Below are 26,338 nucleotides of genomic sequence, written 5' to 3'. Positions count from 1 at the left end.
GATTGGTCATTAAGGGGGGTAACTCCTCTAGAGGGCAAGTGGTTAAATGTGTAAAAAAAAAAAAAAAAAAAAAATTCAAAATGACTCTGGCAGCAACATGGTTAATATTAGGAAAAACATTTTACTAATCCACATAACACATACTGTATATCCACCATAGTCAACTAGTTTTATACAGGGCAAAACCTATTATATCTTGATAGTGTAGTGTATTTGTGTTCAGTGGAAACAAATTTGCTTGATCAGTAGGTATACCATAGAAAGATTTTAAATTGGAGCATGGTTGCAATTATTACCCTTTTTGTTAACAGTGCCAGAGAGGCAGAACATTATAAGAGCCTATTGTAAAGGCTTGAACTTGATTAATTTTCACACAGTATCTAAAGGGAAAGCTGTACTTGCAAAATTTTTTTTTTTTTTATGATGCAAACATCTTGTAGGGAGGGGAATGGTTTAACTTCAAATCCCAAGGCAAAATATAATTCTCCTCTGATCTCAAGAGACAGATGTAAGCTACTTTCTGCTGTACCAGCTATCTTACAAAGAGAGGGTCTGCAATAACAAAAAAAAGTGCTTGCTGGCATGAAAGTGTGTCCCATATTTGTGAAAGATGTGCTGTGTAAGGAGAAGATGCTGTTAGCCAATTAATGCTTTTAGTATAATCCCAAATCATAATTGGTTTTATCCTTATAAACAAAGTCACTTAGGACAAATTGTTCCCTTGTTGAGCTAGGGTAAACCACGTTGCATTTTTGTTCTTTTTTTTGTACTGACTTCTACTTGCCAAATTGGACAACAAAATGTTGGGTTATAGATTTTGTGTTTATGGTTTGTGTATTGCAGATTTCCATGACATGCTGATTTTCTATAGGCTAGAAACGGCAATTTAAATGCGCCTGAGTCTGTATTATTGATCAGCAAGAGAGGAAAGTTGTGCTTCGCTGACATAACCACAGTTGTAGTGAGATACCTTGCTTAGCAAAACAACTTGTGCTGAAGACATTCTGACAGCTGTAGTTTTCTCGAATTTCTAAGAAACTGCCTCAAAAGAGCAATTCATCAACAAATAGATAATGTGCTGAATGGTGAAAAACACAGAAAGCTGATTGCTAAGGGATAAGCAAACAAAATTTATTGGTATTCGCACGAGTTGGCTGTAACAACCACTATACCTGCTTGTTTTTGCTTTCATTCCTGTGGGTTTGCCATCCAATCATACCTCAACTGAATTTATAAGTTTCTTTCAGAAAATCTAGCAGATTTGATTTGTGCTGTTTCAACTCCAGAGATTCGAAGGCAACCAAACATCTGATATCTTTGCATGTCTTAAAGCAATTATTTGATATTGCAGACTTTTATTCATTTTGTCAGATGTATTTCTGGATTTAAATGACTATAAAATCAAACTGCATTAGCAGTGTAAAATTTTTTTTTGTTGTTTTTTTTTTTGGTTTTTTTTTTTTTGGTTTTTTTTTAGAATTGATATATTGTGATTTGGGGACTTGTTTTTATTAACATATATCTAGAGAGTGTTAAGTTCTTTATGGATTTGTATGCTTTTGTTGAATGTGAGTCCCTTTATCCATCTAATTTTTGATCATGGATCAAATTAGTAATATATATATATATATATAGTAATTTCTTTTATCATGTCACCTGGAGTGAGTAGCTGAGAAAAGAATTCTCTCTGCCCCCTTTCACCTGTTCATTGTAATCTGTCTTTCCAAGTGTAAAATGTTAAAAACAATACCATTGCAGCATTTTCCTCTTTCCAGAGTGGCTTTAGAACTGCGTCCCTGCAATTTAAATATCCTGTTCAGTCCCCCAAGGCAGTGTCAAGCTATGCATCCTCCTTCACATGACTGCCTCTATCCTGCCCAACTTTGTCAGATCAATGTTTGATATAGTCTACACACTGGCCACTTTATTAGGTACACTGTGCTAGTACCAGGTTGGACCCCCTTTTACCTTCAAAACTTTCTTAATTCTTCATGGCATAGATTGGAAACATTTGTGGCACCAAAGGTGTTGGAAACATTCCTCAGAGATTTTGGTCCATATTGGCATGAGTTACTGTTGCCTTTTTATCCTCTCGAACCAGTCTGCCCTTGCATCTCTGACATCAACAAGACATTTTTGTCCACACAACTGCTGCTTACTGGATATGTTTTCTTTTTTTGGACCATTCTCTGTAAAGCCTAGAGATGGTTATGTGTGAAAATCCCACTAGATCAGCAGTTTTTGAAATACTCTGACCAGCCCGTCTGGCACCAACAACCTTGCCACGTCCAAAGTTACTTAATTCTCCTTTCTTCCCCATTCTGATGAATACATTGGCCGGTGAGTGTATATGTCAGTAAAAATTAATATGAATATGAATGAAAACTAAAAGAGTCACTGTTAATGGAAAAAAAAAAATCAGCAGCAGAATAGTAATCTGGGAAGGAAAGCATTAATAAGGGTTGATTATGGGTAGTCACATAGGTTAATAAGTTACATTGGATTGAAACACCGCTACATCTGGTTTTCTGCTCATGAGCCACCAGAACCTTACAGCTTGCTACTTTTTACAATGCCATAGAAATGTGTTCTAATACACCAGGGGTCTCCAATCTATGGCCTTCCAAGTGTTGAGAAACTGCAAGTCCCATGATGCCTTGCAAGACTCTGACAGCCACATGCAGGACTCCCAGAGGTAGAGGCATGATAGGACTTGTAGTACATCAATAGCTTTACCTTTCAACCCTTACAGCATTGTCCATATCATCAGCACACCCTGTTACCGGCAGCCATTTAGTAAACACATGGTAGGCCTTCCTGCAACTCTTCTTTGTTTGTGTATGTCGGTTTTTCATAAATATTCCTGACATGATATTTGGGACTTGGATGTGCATATTTGTGTGTTACTATACTAGATTCATTCATTTCTTAGTATTTGACCTATGTAAAGTTCATAAATATATATAATTATAACTAAAAGCCTAGGGTAGATTAAATTGAATACTGGGCAGAAAGATCGATTTTAAATGTCTTACTATTGTTGGGAGTTTAATTTCTCTCTAGCCCTGGTACAAACTCATCTCCCCTGGCAGTAAACTGCACAGAAGAACCACTCCTCTCTGTGTGAAAACTGTGGTCACTCTGCAGCTGTCTGAGTTGACACAGTTACTGCTGATTACAGGACTGTACTAACTAAACAGAAAACGTCAGACCTCTGCTTCCTCAAGAATAGCAGCAGTCCTTCTCTGCTGCTTACAGTTCAAGAGATAAATTTGAGCTGGAGGTCAATTAAACCCCTGTCACTAGTAAGACATTAAAATGATAGGGTTTTCTTAATAATAAATATACGCACCTACTTTTAAAAGAAAACTTCAATTTATCATTCAGTGTAACTTTACAATTGTAGCAATAATAAATGTACATACCATCAGTTGTGATTTTGTTGACAGTATTGCTGCCTAAAGCATAGCAAAAAATTGTATCATCAAGATGCATTTTTTTAGTTTATAGTGACAGACTGAGGTAATACGTTTTTTTTTTAATGATCTATTAAATTTCAGGTATAAACTAGGTATAAACTTCAAAGTAGTAGAACATGAAGCAGTATCAGAGAAAAAGTGTAGCTAAACCCAAAAACAAAAAAATATACATTTCAACTTATTCTTTGGGTGTAGTGGCTGCATTTAGTTTGCCTTTTTTGTCCCTGCCAGTAACACACTTCCTGTCCTAGAAAGGAAATGCTCACTAACTGTTGTCCTGATTTGGACTACAAACACCTCTCCCTGCTCATGTCTATTGCATAGGGTGGAGGCATGATGTAGTTCACAGTAGATGGCTGGGAAAACTGATGCTGATGTTTGAGATACCATTTCAGTGTACAGGAAATGACAAGGACACCAGAAACAGCAGACTTTTTTTTTCTGAACTTACAGAAACTGTAATTAGCCTGACAGCAGGAAACTAATGCAGCCACACCATCAAAGGGCTGGTAAACTGCATTATATTCCAAGTTGTTTTTGCATTTGGATGACCCTTTAAGCACTCTCATTTTCAAAAGTGCAAGGGTAAACTTTGACATAAAACTTTGTGCCTGGGATGATTTTTTTTCTTTAAATGTTTTTGCAAGTGCTAAAATCCCAGATTGTGTCATTTTACATTTGCAATGTGAGCCTGACATTAACCTGTGAGTAATGATTTTGTGTTTTGTGTACACGTTCTAAGAAAAATGTTGCTGTGCCCTGGTTGGGGGAATGATATCATTTTTTGTTTCAATGCCGACCTAAAATCTTACAGGTCCAAGAAAGATAAGGTGAAAGCTGGAGTCAAACCAGATGCCTCTGATCCTGAGCCAGAAGGACTGACTTTGCTTGTGCCAGATATCCAGAGAACTGCAGAGATAGTTTATGTTGCTACCACCAGCCTTCGCCAAGCTAATCAAGGTAACCTGAAGACTGCCATGTTAAATGTAAGGTTTACCTAATAATTGTCTCTTCGTTAAATGTATAATTTTACAAAGCTATTCTTTTAAAACATTTGAATGCAGAGAAACTGATGTCATCTTCAGGGATAATAAACATAAACAACCTCACTAGAATTATATACAGAAATGACTTAAAAGCATTATTAAACTGGATGCAGTGTTAGTAATACTAGGTTGTAAATGATGCTGCTTTACCTCAATTCCCATTCTTTAGATTAAGGTAAAGTTGGATCCTTTGTTAAAGCTATTACATGGCATAAGGATGTTCTGAAGCTTCCCCGGATTATTTCCATTAATAGAGCCTTTCAGTGGTTCCCAGTAACAATGAGCATAATGTGTGAGTTTGGTTCAAGGGACTTTCACAGAACAGGTTTAAAAAAAAAAAAACGTTCAGAAATTGAGAATGTTCCTTGAATGAATCCTTCAAAATAATTTTGCTCATTTTTTTGCCCATTTTTAAGATTTATAGGAAAGGAATTATCACACAAAGGGCAAGGAGACTGCTATATCCCACACCTTCTAATGTTGGACAACTGAGCTTCTTATCACCTTATCCCCGTATTTATCAGACGTTGAGCGCTTGAATGTGTACAGTACCCTTACTCCTGATTTCTAATGGCCCTCCTTTATTTTTGTCAATCAGTTGGGCATCCCAATCATTCCCCTTCCTGGTCTTCTACCTCACTCCTTCCCCACTTCCCCCTCTCCTCTTTCACCCTACCCCTCCTATTCCCATATGCATTCACCATAATCATTTCCTGTGGTCTGTCACCTTTCTTCTCCAGGCCCATTATCCCCTGACAACAAAAACTTGTAGCATCGGTGTCCTAAGCTTGTCTTATCGAACAGGCATGGGGATTTCAGACGACTTGTTTTGTTATCCTTTATGTACATTTTGCTTTACTTATGGATACATTGCCCCTCTGTATCATCAATTGCAATCCCTATTAAAATATGTGAAGGGTGATGGATATTGATGCTACTCCTAAATAAAAATTGCCATTCCATGAGGAGCAGTATTTTTAAAATGTTTTAAAGGACAGCATTGTAAATGCACAAATCTTTAAAAAAAAAATGCTTGTAGGTTGTCCTAAATATGCCTGTGAAGTGGCACACCTGTACAATGCTCTAAAGCAAAAGTGACATTTACAAAGAAATGCCACTAACATGGAGCAGAACTATTGAGGCTTCTGATCATCTGATCTTTAAACCAAAAGGCCACAATTGCCTATGGGAAGTCTGCACAGGCTTTTTTTCATGTTGATGCATTTTTTTAAAAAACTTATGTTATGTTTTTTTAGAGAAGAAGCTGGCAGAGTTCTCCAAAAAGGTTGCTGTGAAGTCCAAACCTTTTTCAGTCTTGCGATCTTTAGAAGAGAAGTATGTGGCTGTTATGAAAAAGCTCCAGTTTGGTAAGAAAATGTGTTTTTTGGGTTAAAGTATAGCTTGTAAGAGCTTAATATTTGCCCTGCTGATACATGCAAATGAGGAAGATTCAAAAGTGTGTGTGTGTAATTATTTTTTTTATTTAACATATACCGTTGTGTAATCTAAAGCCCAATAAAAGTTTCACTGATTTTTTTTTTCCTTTTTTGTGTAGTCTCCTACCAATGTATGTTATGGTTAACAATGTTCGGATTGGTCATACCTTATAACCTTTTCTAGTTTCTAATTATGCTTCCTGCCCTCCTACTTCAGTGGTTTATATTGACATAGAAAAATAACAATCACAGCCCTCGTTTCTTTTCTCCTCACACTGCTGCCCCTCTCTGCCTATCCCTTCACTGGCTTCCACTAACCCAATGTATAAAATTCAAAATACTAACCACAGCTTACAAAGCCATCCACAACACTGCCCCTAGCTACATCGCCAACCTCATCCACAGATATCGCCCACTCCGCTCCTCCAATGATATCTTCTCTAGCTCCCTCATCACCTCCTCCCACGCTCGCCTCCCGGACTTCTCCAGAGCCTCTCCCATCCTCTGGAACTCCCCACCACAGCATGTCCGGTCAGCCCCCACCCTGTCTGCCTTTAGGCGATCTTTGAAAACTCACTTCTTCAGGGAAGCCTACCCCATCTCCACCTAAGAACTGTACTTGAATCACCTCCAGATCATCCCCCGCAGCTATCACTTTGTCACCTCCCCCTTCCTTTAGATTGTAAGCTCCACGAACAGGGCCCTCACATTCCCTCTGTACTGAAAGTATTGTAATTGTACTGTCTCCCTTATATTGTAAAGCGCTGCGCAAACTGTTGGCGCTATATAAATCCTGTATAATAATAATATTTGTAGCACCCAGGAAGAGAGGTAAAATGCAGTATCTGATCAAGTCTGTTAGATGAGTTCACTCGTACTATTTCTTGGTTAACAATGTGTTTACATATTTAACGATGTGTGCTGCTCAATATGTATTACTCAAGAGCTTGGGTTACACTGTGTCATCCTCATACAATATACTTTATTTTTGTAAGTTATGCAATTTATTAATACGGTTGTGCAGATCATGTAGATGGAATCATAGCAGGTGCTCACTAGTTAAACTGCTAAAAAGGTTTGATGAGAAAATTTTAGCTAACGTATTTTTGTTTTATGTGTTACAGACACTTTTGAGATGGTATCTGAAGATGATGATGGAAAACTGATGTTTAAAGTCAATTACCATTACATGTCTCAGGTGAAAAATGCAAGTGATGCAAACAGTGCTGCACGAGCACGACGTCTCGCACAAGAGGCAGTTACTCTCTCTACATCGTTGCCTCTGTCTTCTTCATCCAGTGTCTTTGTCCGGTGCGATGAAGAAAGACTAGACATTATGAAGGTAATATCTTCTGATTTATGCATTAAAGGATAAGCTCACCATTGGGAACATGTTACATGTTTCACCCTGTTTTAAGTTGGAACATGTTCCCATTGAAAAGTCTCCCCATACTGTCAAATTTGAAAGCAGTGCGGCCGTGCAGGGCTCCGCCTACAGGGCTGCGTCATTAATTCACGGACGTCCTTAAGTGAATGAACTGCAAGTCCTGACAGCCTTAGTGGCTGTGGGTTTGTAGTTTTCAATGAACTACCATGGCGCTGTGGAGCATCATGGTAGTCCATTGAAGCTTCCTCTCAAAATATCTGCTTGCTCGTACATCCCATACGGCAAGTAGATATTTTGACCGGTCTGCAGGAGACCTGCATGTCATCAGCCATCTGCTGATCACTGGTGCAATGCTTTCCAGGCTCTTGTAGACAAAAATAATAAATGCACATTTTTTTAACCTGCAAAAAAAATGTGCATTTATTATTTTTGTCTAAAAGGTGAACTTATTCTTTAATTGTTGGTGTGACCTCAATACATGTATGTATAAATTTGTATATATGTTTTTTTATTTTACTTCTGCTTAAAGGCTAACTTCACTTTTTCAGAAAATTAGCCTATGCGGTCAAGGGGGCCCCAGTAGGTATTTAAAAAAAAAAAAACTGCATTTTTGTAAAATGTTCTGTATTTTTGTCATATATGTAGGCCATTTGGACCCTCCTTCCCCCTGAAGCCTGACTGAAAACTCGCAGTTAAAAATCCCTATGTCTTGCCTTGTTGCTAGGAGGCTTCCAGGAGGGCCCAAATTGATGAACATTGTACAAAGCTGTAAAGTTTTCTAATAACCACTTTGGCCCCTTGACTGCCTAAGTTGTTTTTTGGAAAGGATGAACTTTTACCACCTTTTTTTTTTCTTTTCTTTTTTTTTTTGTTTTTTTAAATAGGGTCATTTTTTAAACCAGTTTTTCAATAACAAGAGCAACTGTTACAAAGGACAAATTTTATCATGAATAACAACGATTCACATAGTCAATTTAAGTTGGATTATTTGACCTTTTAGTGCATATTTCAAATATTGTCTATCATATACCACAAATGACTGAACTTAGCCTTTAAAGCAGAAGTTCACCTCAAAAGTTCTGTTTTTCTTCATTCTCTCCTCTCCCCACCACTTTTGAAGAAGTTTTTTTTTTCTGGGAGGGTGTACCTATGTCAGATAGGTACCCACCCTCACTTCTACTCTTCTAGTGTAGGCAAGAAAAGCAGAAATTTGGCGCCCGCAACCTCCTGGGACATGTCACTGTCCCAGGAGACTTCAGGACAGGTTGGAATGCTCAGCGCATTTTGCGAATGCGCAGTGGGGAGCCAGCTGTAAGTCACAGCCAGCTTCCCACAAGCAAGGTGGCAGCACCATGGACCCGAAGACCGGAGAAAAACCAGGTGTTGACAGTGCTGGACTCCTGGATCGGCAAGTGTCTGCTTATCAAAAGTCAGCAGCTACCGTAATTGTAATTGCTTTTTTTTTTTTTTTTCTAGTTTTATGTTTTTAAAAGCTCCTCTTTAAGTTTTTCAGTATCTTCCATTCTATGTGTTTTGTTTGTGTGGAATTACAGCCACTAAGTTCTATCTGTAGAGGCTTGTTGGTACCAATGTTTTTGGTTCATCCCCTTACATCTGCAGCTGGCAATAGAAATAGAGTTTATCTTCTGATCTAGCTTTTTTCATGTTTGTGGCAGCAGGAGACCTTTACCAGCCAAGCATCACTCTAGGGACATTCCATATAGTGTTTATTTTTAGACCACCCCCTGAGACTCAGCCTGATTGGCTCACTAGTTTTCCCAGACACTTGGCGTCACCTATAATAAATGCAATTTGCTGAAAATTTTGCACAAGGAAAGGCATAGGAGGCCTACATGTTTGTTTGTTTTTTGTTGTTGTTTTTTTTGTTTGTTTTTTTATTGTAATACAAGAGGCAAGTAAGGTGGCTGTGATAAAGACAGAAACTCCCACTTACCAGTTAGATTGAATAATGCAGGCAAGGCTTACATCAGGATTTGGAGAACAAAAAAAATTTAAAATCTATACATTTCAACCATATTAGAAAATTTACATTCAGCTAAGGGTTAGTTCTGTGAAGGCAGAAATATTTACACTGCCATTACCATCTCAAAAGTACATGTCATCCTTATCCTAACCTCAATAGTTAATGAGTTAAAATCTGAAAACTTTTCAATTTAAAAAAAACGGACGATCATTTGTCCAATATTCTCATGTGTATGAGGCTTTAGTCCTTCATGCTTGTTTTAGTTTAGTGACATATTGAATCCAGGATAATCATAATGACCACATAGAACCTGCACACAAGTCATTATTGGAAGCTTTCTTATATCTGTTCTCACAAGTTGACTTTAGTAAGCAATTGTTCTTTCTGACTTGCAATTAATCTGCACATTGTTATGCATATTTTTGTCTACAGGTTTTGATAACTGGTCCAGCAGACACTCCCTATGCTAATGGATGTTTTGAATTCGATGTATACTTCCCTCAAGATTATCCTAATTCTCCTCCTCTTGTGAATTTGGAGACAACTGGTGGCCATAGTGTCCGTTTTAACCCAAATCTTTATAATGACGGAAAGGTAAATATTATTAGTTTTGTGATTGCTTGGTGATGTGTAGATTCTTGCATAAATGTACTGTACGCTTACTTCAATGGTAGCTTATGTGTTTGGTCTTTGAAAACTCACATCTTAATCACAGCGAAGATGAGAAATTATCAACTATCTGGATCATCAAACTGTTAACTTTTTTATATATGCATTGTATTGTCTTACCATGTGTGGTGAGCATGTGCATTCTCATTAATTTGGGCAGTGTCATTTTTTTTTAACTGCCTCCTGCCCACCATATAAGAAAACAATGGGCGGCATCTCTCTCGTACTGGAAGGACATATGAGTCAAGTTGCTCAGTTGAAAGTTGATCAAATTCTGTTTTGGGCATCATGTTCCGGCCTTGTCGTCAGTACATATCCCAGGTGTGAAGAATTGTCAGCAATTGATTCTGTGGGAGAGGTCTCTACACCCCAAGTTGATCAGTGCAATTTGTCAGCATTGGGGCACAGCAGATGTGGATCTTCTAGAGCATGGGTGGGCAGCTGTGGCCCTCCAGCTGTTGTAGAGCTACAAGGCCCATGAGGCATTGCAAAACTGACAGTTACAAGCATGACTCCCAAAGGCAGAGGCATGATGGGACTTGTAGTTCACCAACAGCTGGAGGGCCACAGTTGCCCACCCCTGTTCTAGAGCCCTGTTTCAATACAAAGCTGAACAGGTTTGTCACCAAGACGAGGAATCCGCAGGTGATTAGGGTGGAGGCCCCAAAATGTATTAGCTGCTATTGTGACTTCCCGTTATGTTCAGTAAAGACTTGGCACCCATTCAGCTTGCTTTCCTATGCCTGACTACACTCAAGGTGCAGAATCCCATTTTTCTAATTGTCTCTGTTTATACTTTGACACTCAGTCACCCTACGCTCTATGTCCTATGCTCCAAAAAGTGTATGATTGGGAGTTTTTTGCACATATGTAGGAATCTTTGCCCCAGTAGACTTAAGCAGGTTTGCCTTTAAACACGTGACAAATGCATTTGCATGAAGTTTTGCACCTGGAAAACTTTCCTTCTTTAGAATTTCTCCCCTCCCTTTGTCCAGCCCAGGAAAGAAAAATTTCTGAAGTTTGATACAAGTGCTAATAACTCTTGTACAAAGCTTGTAAAACATGCTTCAAGCTCACCAGGAATACTCTGCTTATGCTCTGCTCAGGTGTGAATGCAGGCTTACTGGACTCCATATCAGTCACTTTCTCATTTTTCTCCTACTCTTCCATAAAGGATGGAGGGCATGCATGACATTTTCCACACCATCCAGTCAGCTCCTTCTCTGCCTTCTGTTTCTCCAACATCCAGTTAATAGCAATGGCCACTTTTTATCTTGTTCCGGTGGAACATGATCAGGTGCTGCTCCTCTGTACCTTCCTGTTTATTAACAATAAGTTCTTGCTCCTTTATCCCCTGGCATGATGAGATCACTCTGTCATTTTGCTTTTTACTCTATCCATTATCATGTTTTTTTATTTTTTTTTCTCTTTTCTCTCACCCTTCCTAGTATTTGATTTGCTCTTGTTTTTCCTGTTCTTTTCCCCCTCAAATATTTGCTAGCTTTTATTAAGCCCCATCCCCTCACATTTTTCCAGTAAAAGTTTTTTATTAAACAGAAAAATATACAGTATAAAATAACAGTATAAAAGTACATAAATCCCCTAAAATGTAACTGTAAAATACCAGGCAGCCTCAGTGATTAGCAGTGAGGCTGAAGAAGTAAAGGGTATAAAACAAGCCTGACTGTTACAGGCAAATGTGATTTACATGTTTGTTTGGTCAGCTGACATATGGTCCTTGCTAACACTAACTTCTGTTGATATATTTTCATATGATCGTTTTCAGATAGCCTGGGTTGGTGACTGGTTTGCTTTTTTATTTTTATTTTTTTTTTATTACATCTTTTATAAAATGTTTTCAATAAAAAAGAGCATCTAATGCACACAAAAATAAAAAGAACTTGACCAATACATAAATTCTATTTGCATCGTCTTATCCCCTGCCCCACCCTTCCTCCGGGGTAATAGGTCTCTCTAGGGCCTCTAATTTTTCTTCTGCTATTCTTGGCAACGCCACTTCATTTAAATATTTGTCTGTTTTTCTGCTTTTCCTCCTCCGTTTCTTTTTGGTTTCTGGGGCTCACATCGTACAGCCGGCTATAATATTTTTGGAACCTCTTGGCAATATCAGTGGTGGCGTACACCATTTCTCCTTTGTTGTCTTTAATTTTTTTCTATTAAGTTTTTGGATTTCTTTTCCTTTATCTACCTCAAGTATTTTCCAGGTCTATTCCCCCACTGATATCTTTCTTTTGAGACCCTGTTGAGTATCCTTCTCGATTCCTGTTCTATAAGATCTTTTTAATTCTTCTTTTTAAAAAAATTATCTTCTGATATACGTCTGTACCTGTCTTCTTTTTATGTAACTGTTCTAACTTGTAGAGCTCCTCCATCACTGTCTTTATTTTTTTCCCTCGTTCTTTCTTTCTGCTCCCATCGAAATCAATATTCCTCTGATATATGCTTTATGTGCCTCCCAGGTTGTGGCCACTGACACCTCAATCTCATTGAACTAAATAAAAAAAAAATTGCTCAGTTTCCTGCCTTAACATTCTCTCCAATTCAGAATCCTGTATAAGCATCTCATTTAGTCTCCACCTAGTTATTTTATCCTGAACCCCTCCTACCCGTAGTCTCATCGCGACAGGAGCATGATCAGAGATGGACATAACCTCTATGTTGGAGCTAACCAATGATTCCAATTGTCTATGCTCGATCGATATATAATCCAGTCTTGAATACGTTCCGTGCACTGGAGAGAACAAGGTGTAATCTCTTTCTCTTGGGTGTTTCACTCTCCAAGTATCAGTCAATTGACATTGATATAATAGCCTCTTCAGAGGTTTTAATTTCCTGCCACCCTCTCTCTCTGCGTACCAGATGACGTATCCAAATGTGGATCCAGACACAAATTAAAATCTCCTGCCACAACCAGACTACCCTTTTTAAATTCAGACAGTTTTCGTAACACACCCTCCAAGAATGTTACTGGGTTTTTATTCGGGCAATAGACATTAGGTAGTGTATATTCAAATCCTTGTAATTTTCCCTTCAGAAAAAAAAACTGATCCTCTGGGTCTTCCAGTCTCCAGCTCCAGGGTAAAACTAACATTTTTTGAAAACCCGATTGGTACTCCTTTAGCCCTTTTAACTGGAGAATCTGCATAATACCACATTGGATAGTACTTAACGTTTGTATCACGGGTTATGTGTGTCTCTTGTAGAAACACTACGTCTGTGGAGTGTTGGTATCTTTCCCTAAGTGTCTTATGTCTTTTTGTTGGAGAATTTAATCCTTTCACATTGTAAGTCATGTACTTAATCAAGCTCATTTCTGATGTTATTACATTACTCTTTCCACTTTCCCATCTTTTGAACACAAATATAGACAACTTAAGATATGGATGTGATATTTGTACGTACAGATATGGACAATGACAACCATATTTTGTATCAGACTCTGCTAATATCATTCTCTCTCCCTCCAGTCCCCCTTCCCTTTCAGGAATGTGGTCTGTGTGTGTGCTGAATTCACGAGTGCATAGGGCACAGCTAATGGGCTTCATGGTTGTAACCCCAATTAGCCTGGTTCCAAGATGTCTGATACACCCTTTCATCTGGCCGGGTCGTAAAACTATAACTCAATCCTTCACTTGACATGAAACCTTATCTCAGAGTGGCTGTAAAACGTACATCCCACTTGACCCACTTTTTCATACAAATTCATAAATCCCAACAGGAACAAGGTACATGAAAACAAAGCATATATTCAGATATGTCATTTTAATACAAGTCACCTGATGCCTTACACCCCTAGGTAACATCTACCAGAGAGTAGAAAGCAATATCTTTTTATCCGTCACAGCCGGATACGTCATATTTGGTGTCTGGACGTTCAGAATATGATTCTGCATATTAATCTACCAGTGGCTAGGCTGCTACATGTACCTATGGAAGGTTATTGACGAGGGATTTGGGTCACAGCCTGGGTCTCCGCCTAACACCCCTCCCCAAATGAGGCGATTGGCCCTTGGCTTCAGTAGACACCCCCTCCCTCCTTCATCACCCCCTGCCACTCCCCCCCACATCCCCAAACCCCTCTCTTCCTACCCAAAAAACCCTCATGGCCTACGTATTTCCCTGGAATTTGTCGAGAATTATTTCTACTAGCAATTCCTAATTTGGGGTGAGGCTCAGAACACGCACGCCTGCTCCAGTTCCTAGCTCATATCATAATCAGACTGGAGTTTGGCAGCATGCTTATGCTCCAGGCAACCTGCCTATTCACCGTTCACTCCGTCCCTCCATCCCTCCCACCCGTTATCGCAACCAGGAGGAAGAGATCGAGGGCAGAGGGACCACAGTGCAGCCGGGAGAAGGGCAAGGGGGTAGCAGAGAGCAAAAAAAACCTACCCAACTCCGGAAATCCCTTAGGGATTTTCCTCCTCGCTCATCCCCAGGCACCCACACTCTCCGACCCTCGCCCCTCCCCCCACCACCACACGCCCCTACTTCTTTTTCTTAAGTACCCGCTGACCAATTTCCCGCCTCCTGCCCTCCACTTTCATTTGGCCCCTCTGTTCTATTTTCTGTAAGTCTAATTTCTTGCAGAAATCACTGAGATGTTCAGGGAACCTCAAACTTGCCGATTTTCTGTCTTTCCATTCGATCAGGCATGCTGGAAAGCCCCAGTTATATCGAACTTTTTTTCTCTCATATGCTCCAGCAATGGTTTCAGAGATCTTCTAGCCAGTGTCTCTGGGGAAATGTCAGCGAAAATATGCAACTTTGTTTCCTCATATTTTTCTTTCAGCAGTATTACGCAAGCTTTTCCATATTCTTTCTCTATCTGCGTAATGATGGAATCGAACTATCACGTCTCTGGGGCTGTCCGCTGACACTCCTTGTGGCCGTCTTATCCTATGTGCTCTCTCAATTTTCAGATTTTCTGTCGCTGATCTTCCCATTATTGGGTTACACATTCTCTTTTTCTCCCCCAGATCTTATCCCTGTTCTTCTTTTGGTAGACCACGGATCCTTAGATCCTTAGATTAATTCTTCTCTCTCGGTTTTCCCCATTTTCCAATTTAAAAGAGAGCATTTTCTATTCTCTACGCATCTCTTCCACCTGCATTTCTAATGTATTGATTATTTGGGCATGTGCCTCCATTCTCTCTTCTACTTCTTCCACTCGCATTAATATCCGACCCAAGTCATTGCGTAGCATCCCCATGTCATTTTTCATGGACATCTCCAGTTTCACGAACATTTCCACCATCTCAGATTTTGTGGGTTTTTGTGACATGGCTCCTTGTTCTGAGACGCTTTGATCCATGACACTATCCTGGCTCATTGATTCGTTAGTCTGCTTAGATTTTCTAACTCTTTCTTGTTGTTTATCCTGCGTTCAATTCTCCGGACTTTTCTCTTGTAGGGGCATATATTTTTTAATTGTACTGGCCTTCGCATTTGGTTGTGGGGTTTTTGAACCCCCTCCTTTAGCTGGTTTGCTCTATTTAACTCTCCTTTTACTTTTCTATTATCTCTGACTTCCAATTACTGAAACCTAGGAAATCACATGAAAGTCCCAGCACTGGGTTTACAGTTACAGTACAATATCTTCCCTTTTTCCTTTATTACTAATGGTTTTACCGCCCCTGTTCTATTACTATGGGGGCCAAGATGAGTAAACCATTCCATCAACCTAAGAGAACACCCCGCAATATAGTCCTCTGTTAACCCCAGTACTCAAGTATGTTTTGCTTCGTCACATAAGCATCGGGTACAAAAGAAAACTAAAAGTCCTGCCGTTGCCCATGGCACTCACCATCACCTTCCCCACCAACTGACCCGAGCCCTTAAGTCCCTGTTCACTCTTCGGCTTGGTTTCCGCATCAATCTTTTAAGCACACCTGTGTGGGGATGTTAGTGGTGGTCTGGGGTGTCTCCAGGTCCCAGGTTAATGTCCCAGCACTGGGTGGAATCCTCCAAAGCTCTGTCTCCTTGCTCTCCCAGACCTTTGGGACTTCCCTATGGGCTGGGCAATCCTCTGTCACCTGGACCTGTGAACTCCCAGCCGCCTCCTCCCGCTCCAGGCTTTCCGGGGTCCCAGGGCAGCAGCACACCTCACGTTCCGCTCCAAGAGGGTCCCTCGCCTTCACCAGCCTCCACTGGGACCGTCTGACCGCCGGCTCACTGCGGCTCCTCACCAGTCAGGACCTCCCTCGGGTCAGTACAGGGCGGGCAGGCACAGGGCTTCACTCTTGGATGGCAGGCGCCTAGAACTCACACTGCTTACGGTGCCATGATCAGGCCCCTCCCTCCGGTTTGCTTTAAATGATGCAAAATACAGGTTTCTTTGTACACGTACTAAACTATTAATACCCAAGTAGTAGACAAAAATATATAGTATTGTACTGTATATCATGTTACTGATTTTGCTTAAATTTTTTAATACTAGCATGCTTATTAATACTCTTCAACAAACTTTGCAGCTTTACTGTGTAAATCGACTTTCTTACATACTTGCTTTAAGCAAATAACAAGAACCTATTTATTGCAAGTCCAAAAACCTTCGGATCTAGCAAAAGACTTCCAACAGCTTTTGTGAGTGATTGCATCTCCTGCAATTCAGGCCAGCCAACTGTGACAATTTTGGAAACTTATACATTTTTGTAGTATTGTATTTTGACAATTCATCTCTTTAAACACCTAAGATGATCAGTGCTATACTTTATATTGGCACAGTGCTGTTTCTGAGCTGCAAAAAGGGGGTGGTAGAGTTTGTGATTCTGCCGCTTATATATTTTAATTGCCCTGCAGCTGATAAATGTATTACCATTTGTTACCAAGTTGTTAATTACGTAAATGAACATGCATCCTTAAAGTTCTTGTTAATTCCCTATCTGTGTCCTGTTGGGGAGATTTTCCTGTCCTGGGGAATTAACGGGAAGTATCTGTCAAAAACGATGGGAAATTCTCCTTGACAGTTGTCATCAAAAAAGATGTCCCCCTTTAAAAGACTGTTGCTTTCCTCCTGTTCCGTTGACGGCTGTAAAATTTGAATTGCTCAACACTTTCTGTCCCGGTGGCATTGGTCACCAGGACAGATAAAGTGGATGAATACAGACAAAAAGCTTTGGCTCTACATACACTTTAAATTTTCATAAACCTCTATGCAATCTAGCTAAATTAACAGATGGAAAAATATATGGATATATTATTTATTGAAACTCATAAATGTATTATACGTTATATAAATTTAAATGATGAAAAAATAAAAATTATTAATACTTTACTTTTATTTTCAAGGTGTGTTTAAGCATACTAAACACCTGGCATGGGAGACCCGAAGAGAAGTGGAATCCACAGACCTCAAGTTTTTTGCAGGTGTGTCTTCACCTTTCCTTACAGTTGATATGCCCTTTTCCATCTAGCAGATTGGATGACAGTCCAATGTATACAGACAGGTGGTCCATTTACATCTGTCCACCCATAGATGAAAACGGGCTGTATCCATGTCCGCTCTACATAAGTGGAGCGGACAAAGGACCTGTCATCCGCCTGCTCAGCAGGGATGCATTCTATGCATGAAGGTAAAAAAAACACCTCTGTGAAGCATCCCCCCTAATAGTCAGCTAAGCCCCCTCTCGATCCAGCGATGTGCACTGGAGTCTCGACTATCTTGGGACTCCCTCTCCTCATTGGCTGAGACAGTCAATCACAGCCAGTGAGCCAATGAGAAGGGAGAGAGGGTGGGGCTGAGCCGTGGCTCCCTGTGTGAATGGATATATGGAGCAGCAGCTAGGGAGTGCACATGCTCTGGTGCCTCCATAGCATGCTGCTTGTTGTGGGGGCACCTGACAAGAGGGAGGGGCCAGGATCACCTGCGAGGGACCCAAGAAGAGGAGGATCTGAGCTGCTCAGTGCAAACCCACTGTACACAACAGGTAAGTATAGACATGTTTGTTATTTAAAAAAAAAATGTAAGCCCTTAGAATCACTTTAACTCCAGCAAAATGAGACACAAATCCCTGCTCATCTTCAGCACAAGGTTTAAATAACAGTGTAGCAACCACACAAGGGCGTTACCTGCAGAAAGTAAAATCCAGCCTGAGCCCTTTATGGCATCTTTCAGCAGACATGCAGCACTTTAGACAGCTATCCCCCGTTGTTAAAACATTTGGTCTTATTAAACTGGTGAGCAAAGGGAATCTGTGTTCAGTCATGTGTAGGAGAATTTAGAAAGACCCTGCTTAATAGGAGTAAATGTTTGAATGACTGCACTTCTTCATGCGGCAAATCAGACTCTATATCTGCAGCTTTTAAAGCACTAAAACATTAAGAGCTGGGTTCAAAATACTGTCTGTGACCACCACATATGCTTTTTTTTTTGGCTTTTATCATTTAGCCCCAGTATTTTTTTTTTTTACAAGATAACACGTGGGCATGCACAGATCAATGTAAGCGGTATGCTAGTTAATGAATACATTGGCAAAAATTATCCCAATCATGCTTTAGATATTGTAATGGCAATACTTAAAGTATATGTAAACGCTTTCCTTGTAAAACGACCCATTCAGTTTAAAATATAAATAAAAGGTAAAACATTTGTGTATAGATATAAAAAACATAAATACCCTTTTTTTTAAATAAGTGATCACATTCCCTCTGTTCTGAGCTGCAATTGAGGTTCTGGAGGAGAAATGGCAGTACAGAATATTAAAAATTTACTTGTGAGCCAATAAGGTGTATAATAAACAGCTTCTATCAATAAGATCGCAGGCTATCTTGCTCACCCTCATAAATGTGAGTTATCAGTGCATACAAATGAAGAAAATATAGATGCCGCGCTCTATCAGGACCTATTACCTGTATATAGTATAAAAACTGTATTTACATTAAATCTCTTAATAGCTGCATGATCTCTTATGTGTAACCATACATGATTGTAATGCCAATCAATACCCAAACATGTGTTAATAGTGAATAAATGAATTTGGAAAATATATATCAAAATTGGTGATATAAAAGAAAAGAAAAAAAAATTAAAAAATAAATAATAAGTCTGTACAAAATTATTCAAATTTGTGTCCTTCGATGATTAAATAAATAATCCAATTAATAAATTGAAAAATATGAAAAATGAATAAAAGGTGAGATTCAATAAATATTGTGCAAAAACACAAAACAAACTTGGTGCAGAGTTCAGCAAGGATGAAATATCTGTGTGCTCTCCTTCCAATCAGCCTGAGGTGATGCAGGTGAAGGTTGCAGATAGAGGGCTACTATGTAAGCCTGGATGGTCATATGGATCTCTCCCTCCTCAGATCTTTCCTTGATCCAGCCCTTTAGGCATTCCTTATACGGATCCAGTGCTCGCCGTGTAAGGATGCGTGGTGATGTCACTGCCCCTCCCCAACGCGTATCTCCACAGGGATTCGTGGCTTCGTCCGGGGGATTATTTATTTAATCGTCGAAGGACATAAATTTGAATAATTTTGTACAGACTTTTATTTATTTTTTAATTTTTTTTTTTTTTCTTTTATATCACCAATTTTGATATATATTTTCCTAATTCATCTATTCACTATTCACACATGTTTGGGTATTGATTGGCATTACAATCATGTATGGTTACACATAAGAGATCATACAGCTATTAGAGATTTAATGTAAATACAGTTTTTATACTATATACAGGTAATAGGTCTTGATAGAGCGCGGCATCTATATTTTCTTCATTTGTAAGAAATGGCAGTACACTTCCCAGTGAATGGCTATGCAGTCTAATCATTGGAAGAGAGCAGGCTGAGTTCCTAGCACAGTTATTGAGAAGGCCACACTGATTTCATGCCTAGTTTGGTCAGTTTTCAATAGGGAAGCAGAAGGACTTGCAGCAACACCAGGGATTTCTCACAAAGGATGCAATAAAGAGAACAAGATACTTTTTCATACAAGTACATGGTACAGCAGGTACATTTCAGGAATATGAAATGTTGGGTTAACATACTCTTTAATACTGTTTGGGAGTGGCCAAATGATTGCACATTGAGAGTCATAAAGTGACTGCACAGTATTACTATTTGCAGTACTCTATGAAAATAGTATTTTCCGTAATGAAATGTTTTTCCTTTTACTGTTGCTTACAGGTATTGGTGTCAGTACAGTCCCTTATTCTTGTGTCTGAGCCCTACTTCAATGAGCCAGGATATGAGAGGTCAAGGGGCACACCAAGTGGCACGCAGAGCTCCAGAGAGTATGATGGAAATATTAGGCAGGCAACAGTCAAATGGGCCATGCTAGAACAAATTAGAAACCCCTCACCGTGTTTTAAAGAGGTATGTTGCCGTTGGACATTATGCATTTGTGTTTCTATTTTTCCAGTTTCTAAAAATATAAATGTGTGAGGGATTACCTAACTCACTTTTCTCCGCTCAGTTTAGAGTTGTTGCATGCTACAGTACATTGTTAAATGAACATGAGCTTAGGCTGGTTGATCCTTTTTTTTTTAGCTTTGGCTAGTGGTCTTTTCTGTGTATATATCGCCAGTTTACATTATTGCAGGATCTATGAGAATCAGTCATACCTGTCCACCTGAGATCCTTCATTTATATGAAAGCAGAACTCCTGGCAAAAACCTTTTTCCATGTCCTTGCTGCTGATCTCCTATCTTCACTGAATATGTCCTCCGTCTTCTGGTTCACTCAGTAGTTGCTTTGAGATAAGCTGATAATTTTCAAATAAAACCATTAATCCCCTGTTTGTAAGACCATGGGTCTTGGCACATCCCTTCTGTAGTTTTTTCTCCAGGAAGCTGTGATGCATTTCCTCCCTGCTCACTGTAGTGGGCGAAATCAGACTCCTTGTCTGTATTTCCCACTTAGGCAGTGTGCTAAGAATGAAAGCTCAGGACACTCTGGGTCTGTCCCTCCCATGCCTTCAGCTAGGAGTCTGTGCACCTCCTCCATTAGTAACTGCATATACTATACTAGGGATGCACCGATATTTTCTGCATTTTTACCCCTCATTTTGCAACAATTTTACCCGGAACTTTGCCATGATTTTACCTGGGATTTTGCAGTGTTTTTACTCATAATTTTGCCTGTGATTGAAGAGGTTTTACCACGATTTTACCCCAAATTTTGCTGCGATTTTACCACTTTTAGGGTGCTTTTTTCATTGGTCATGTGACTCAAACGCATCAAAATCGCAGCACGTATGTTTTTGATCTGTTTTTTTGCTGCGCTTTAAATACATTTCAGGCCTGGTTCACACTAATGCAGTTTGTGTTTTGTCCATTTAACAGTACATTGCAGCTCACTTAGGAAAAATGCACCTTAAACATTATCAAATTGCAGGTAAAATCTTGGCAAAATAGTGTTTTGTGTAGTGTGGTGTACTAATGGATGATTTCTTTTTGCCTATCCCAGAGTTGTTCTTAATCTCTTATTTAACTGCTTCCCAACCGCCCTATAGCAGATATACTGCTACAGGTTGCACGGGTGTGCAAAATCACGTGTATATATACATGATTTTGCATTTATGGGTAGGGGGCGCGCCGGCACCCAGTGATTGCCGAGCATCTCCGACTAGGAGGAGAACTGTTTGTAAACAAAATTTTTTTTTAATCATGTCCCTGCACGGTACTATGCCTTTAAAGTGCACTCTATAAAGAGTTTTGAACAGTTAAGACTTTTTTTTAATTTTTTCTGACCTCTGGAATGGATTAATTGGTTTTCAATGCACTCCTATGGGAAACCACATTTTGGTTTATGAATTTTTTCGCAATACGAAAAGACCAGCAGAGCGAATTAAATTTGTAAACCGAGGTACACCTGTGTGTGTGTGTGTGTGTGTGTGTGTGTGTGTGTATATATAGATAGATAGATAGAGAGATATATATATATATATATATATATATATATATATATATATATATATATATATATATTGTGTGTGTGTGTTCATTGCCCTAATTGTAAGAGTTAGGTTAAAGGTAAGTGTTGGGGTAAGTTAAGGGTCTGTGTTAACAGGCTTTTGTAACCTTTAGACAGGTTATGCACTCCCTTACAAGTCTATAGGTCAAATGCACCTGTCGAATTCAGAATGATTTCAGCAGCATCCCAAACAAATGCCATAGATACAGGCCCTAAACTTGTTATCTACTTAGGCTCTAGACCAGTGGTTCTTAACCTTGTTGGAGGTACTGAACCCCACCAGTTTCATATGCGCATTCACCGAACCCTTCTTAATTGGAAAAATAAAATATGATTTTTAAAATTCAAAACATAGGTATATATTTAGGTATATATTTATACATAGGTGCACAAAATGAACAAAACCGTTAAGAACAAAGAACAAAACCATTAAAACATGATTTTCACACAAAAACAAAAACATAATAATGAATATTTACTGCACGAATCATATGAGTCGGGTGTGGGTCTTCACCTCCGCCGAACCCGCGAGACTGACTCACCGAACCCCTGGGGTTCGATCGAACCCAGGTTAAGAACCACTGCTCTAGACTAAAGCTGGCCATACATGTATCAAAGTTCAGCAGGAATAATCCAAATTTCCAACCATATATGGCTGTTTCCGTTAATGAGAAGTTGATCAATCTATCGATTTTCTCATAACCTGGGTTCTGTTGGAAAATTTTCACTCAGGTTGCGCATGTAGCAAATGGGCTACAGCACTGATCAGTATATTCTGACATTATGGGAGTCCCACTGTCAGAATACAGTGACAAATTGGGGAGGATTCCTGCATCCACCTTGAATGTGTGGATGGGGCAATTGATACAATTTTTCTTTGTTCAGCAAGGTGGCTGAATGAAAAAAAAAAACCTGTACCATAAGCAAAGTAACAGGTTCAGTTAACCTGCATACAGCTGACGGTAACCTTTTCCATACTTCCACATACCAACTCAACAACTTGCCCAAACGTTTTACTTTCAGATATGGAACTTTGAGTGTGCCAGTTACAATTCTGGTGCTTTTTATCAGTAATATAGTTTTGCTAAACATTTGCACAGCTATCATGGGTCGAGCAAAATCAATAGTAACATCCTTCTGCTGTTGTAACTTCAGAAAATATGTAATTTGGGAAGTTTTACGTAAATCTTCCAGTATGTAATGTTCATTTAAAAATTAGGAAAGTAAAAAAAAAAATAGGAATATTGGGTTAGTCCTCTGAGGTCTGAGTAAGTGAAGGCAAAATAGTTAATGCATGTGTATTGTATTATTTTTTCTTTGTGAAGCCATATATATATATATATTCTCTACAGAACATTTGTTGAACATGACAGTAAGGTAACCATGTTACCTAACAGTAACCATGTTTTATGTGCTTTTAATTTCAGATTAAGATAAGTAGTCAATGTTTTTTTTTACGCTTTCTGACCTAGGAAATGTTCCTAATTATGCTGAAGTTAGTTTGACAATAACAATACATTTTCCTGGGCAATTTCCCTTGTCTAATTGAGTGTAAAGGTGCACAAATGTCAGACGTACAGAGGTTTTATCTTCCCAGAGGTATAATTGATACTTTCTTGCTCCCTCTTCCTAGAATGAACTTGGCCACAGTATTCCTAATATGAAATAATACCACACGGTGTAAGAATACAATTATTCTTTAACATTTTAGTTTCTTTACAACCAGTATTAAACATGGTAAATTTCCTTCTTGCTAGGCAAGAAATAAAAAGCCATTAATAATGTACCCACGTAAATGTCAGTTAATTGAACTAATTTCTGCTTTACTCCTTATTAGCACCTTGCATACTTCTCCATAATGGAGAGAGAAGATGACTTATTGCTGGCATAACGATTAGTAAAGAAATAGTTCAAAGCACATAGATGAACTTGATACATAATTACATTCTATCCCCTGGCAATAAAGAAAAGGCAAGGAAAGGCCTGACAAGCTAAACAATGTAACCATGTACTATATATATGAACATATCAACATTTTTGTGAAATTATGCATTGTAGTTTATTGAGCAAGAAAAGCAATGACATGTTTTATCATTCACATCTTAAATGGAATTGGACTGGAGATTTATAGCCCCATTTACTTGCAACCATCAGTTAGTAATTTTGTAATTCTTTATACAAGCCGTGCTGCTATGATTGTCATGTTTGAGTGCATAATACATTTAAATGTTATCTGCTGAATCAGCAGGGCAGTGACATCATGGCAATTGTAGCCCAGCCAGAACTTTATCCAGCCCTAATGGAAGGACAAAAAGCTGTAGGTTAACAATGCAAAAGCCTGAACATTGCACTCTCAACACACTGATCACAGTTGCAATGCTCTGCATGGCTCAATGCAAAAATGTTAATGCACTGGTGGACTATGCTTTTTAAGGCCCTAATATGTGCTCTAGATATGTCTATGATTATTTTGTAGTATAGGTAAAGCAGTATTAAACCCAAAAGCAAACATTTATTATATTGGAGCTGACCCAATTCTTATATGTGATGTCTGCATTAGTTTTCTTTTTTTATATACTTGCTTTCTTTTTTCATCTAGTGATGAAAAATAAGTAATAAAAAAAGTAATTGGTAAGCTGCAATAGATTACATTTTTGGTTGTGAGTTTTATACTGCTTTAACCACTGGCGTCCCAAGCATCATTTTAAAATAGCACTGAAACAGCACTATTTTAAAACCACAGCCAGTATCAGTGTGTCCTGTGGAACCCTGCCAGCATTAATGCTGGGACCGCTAGTTGTCTGTGACAATTGGCATCCAATTCTAAGCCCAGGAGCTAAAATGATGAATTCCTGGACTTGGATGCATGCTGTAGAAGCATATGTAAACACATTTGTGTTATGTTTACAGCAGGAGTGTAATGACATCACAAGTGGCTTTGTAGAGCATTGTCTTTCATACTGAATTTGCTTTTGCTAATTTAAGCAACAAATGCACAGCGCTACAAACATTACAGAGCTATGATCATAACCTTCACTCTGTGTTGATGTGCTTATGTTCAGTGCTACCAAAAAAAAACAAAAAACTTTAGTTGTATATATAGTATTAAGCTGTTCTCATCAACCGTAATTCACTTATAGTGCAGCATCGATTATGCGTGTTTGGTGTACTATGAAAATTTGACTTGAAAGCTGCAGGAATACGATACCTGATTCTGAAACACACTTGGGTTTTTTTTTACTAAAACTGGAGAGTGTAAAATCATGCTCACTTCTACATAGAAACCAGTTTCCAGATTTTCTTGCCAAAGCTTAATTGAACAAGCTGAGGTTGGAAGATTGATTGGTTTCTATGCAGAAGGGAGCCATATTTTGCACTCTCCAGCTTTAGTAAATAAACCCCACTGTTTTTGCCATTTTGCCTTTAGGAAGACTACTTTTCACTCTGTAAAATATCTGTAATCTTGTATAACCATGGACCAAAAGTCATCCATATCATTTTAGTTGTCTAATTTCTGTTGGCGTACTTAAAAATGTTAGCCAAATATATGGCTCTTGTTAGAGGCACCGCAATGCATCGCTGCCTGTTTGGGGTGGACACCCCGTGCTACCTGCTCCCCTGTGATTTGACACAGCAGAAGTTCAACAACAGATCCTGCCCAATGATTCATGGCCGGGACCTCCTGATCATCTGTGTTGGTAAACAATACAGAGCTCTGTACAGAGGGAGCAATTGCTTTGTTTCTTTTCCTTGCTAAGCAGGAAAAAATAAATAAATCTGTAGTACACAGCAGCACACAGTAAACTCATTAACACCTGATAGGCAAACAAACCCTTGATTGCCCCTAGATGTTATTCCCAGTCATTGTCATTAGTACAGTGATGGTGTATATGTTCAGCACTGATCACTGTATTAATGTCACTGGTGATGTCCGTGTCAGTCAATGCCCACAGAGTGTCAGATTGCCCACCACATTATCACAGTCCCGCTATAAGTCGCTGTCGCCGCCATTATTAGTAAATAAAAATTCAAGTATATATCCCATAGTTTGTAGACATAACTTTCATGCAAACCAATTAGTATACGTTTATTGGGATTTTTGTTAACAAAAATATGTAGCAAAATACATTTTGGTCTAAATTTATGAATATTTTTTTATATCTATTGAATATTTATTGAGTATATTTTTTGTTTTTTTCATTTATGTAATCGAAAATAAAAAATCCAGTGGTGGTAAAAAAAAAGCTCTATTTGTGGGGGAAAAAAGTATATAAATTTAATTTGGGTACAATGTTGCATGACCGCGCGGTTGTCAAAGTAGCGCAGTGCCATATAAAAAATGGCCTGGTCATGAAGGGGGTAAAATCTTCTGGAGCTTAAGTAGTTAATAAAAATAGC

At 38.9% G+C, this 26,338-nt stretch overlaps 1 protein-coding gene across 6 annotated transcripts in view; it reads left to right on the top strand.

Annotated features, from left to right (window-relative positions):
* The window catches only part of BIRC6 (baculoviral IAP repeat containing 6), a 407,575-nt gene that overhangs the window by 366,471 nt on the left and 14,766 nt on the right, over positions 1 to 26,338 (top strand). For all 6 annotated transcript variants that reach the window (XM_089690190.1, XM_089690188.1, XM_089690192.1 and 3 more), the window contains exons 67-72: positions 4,294 to 4,439; positions 5,782 to 5,892; positions 7,086 to 7,303; positions 9,765 to 9,926; positions 17,313 to 17,390; positions 20,153 to 20,341. In XM_089690190.1, coding sequence (XP_089546316.1) covers positions 4,294 to 4,439; positions 5,782 to 5,892; positions 7,086 to 7,303; positions 9,765 to 9,926; positions 17,313 to 17,390; positions 20,153 to 20,341 — 904 coding nt within the window. The remainder of the gene's footprint in view (positions 1 to 4,293; positions 4,440 to 5,781; positions 5,893 to 7,085; positions 7,304 to 9,764; positions 9,927 to 17,312; positions 17,391 to 20,152; positions 20,342 to 26,338) is intronic.

Source organism: Staurois parvus, unplaced genomic scaffold (assembly GCF_062004578.1).
Source record: "Staurois parvus isolate SC_StPar_1 unplaced genomic scaffold, SC_StPar_1.0 ptg000520l, whole genome shotgun sequence".
Lineage (NCBI taxonomy): Eukaryota > Metazoa > Chordata > Amphibia > Anura > Ranidae > Staurois > Staurois parvus.
Note: the sequence above shows the minus strand (reverse complement) of the source record. Positions and strands in the feature narration are given on the sequence as shown.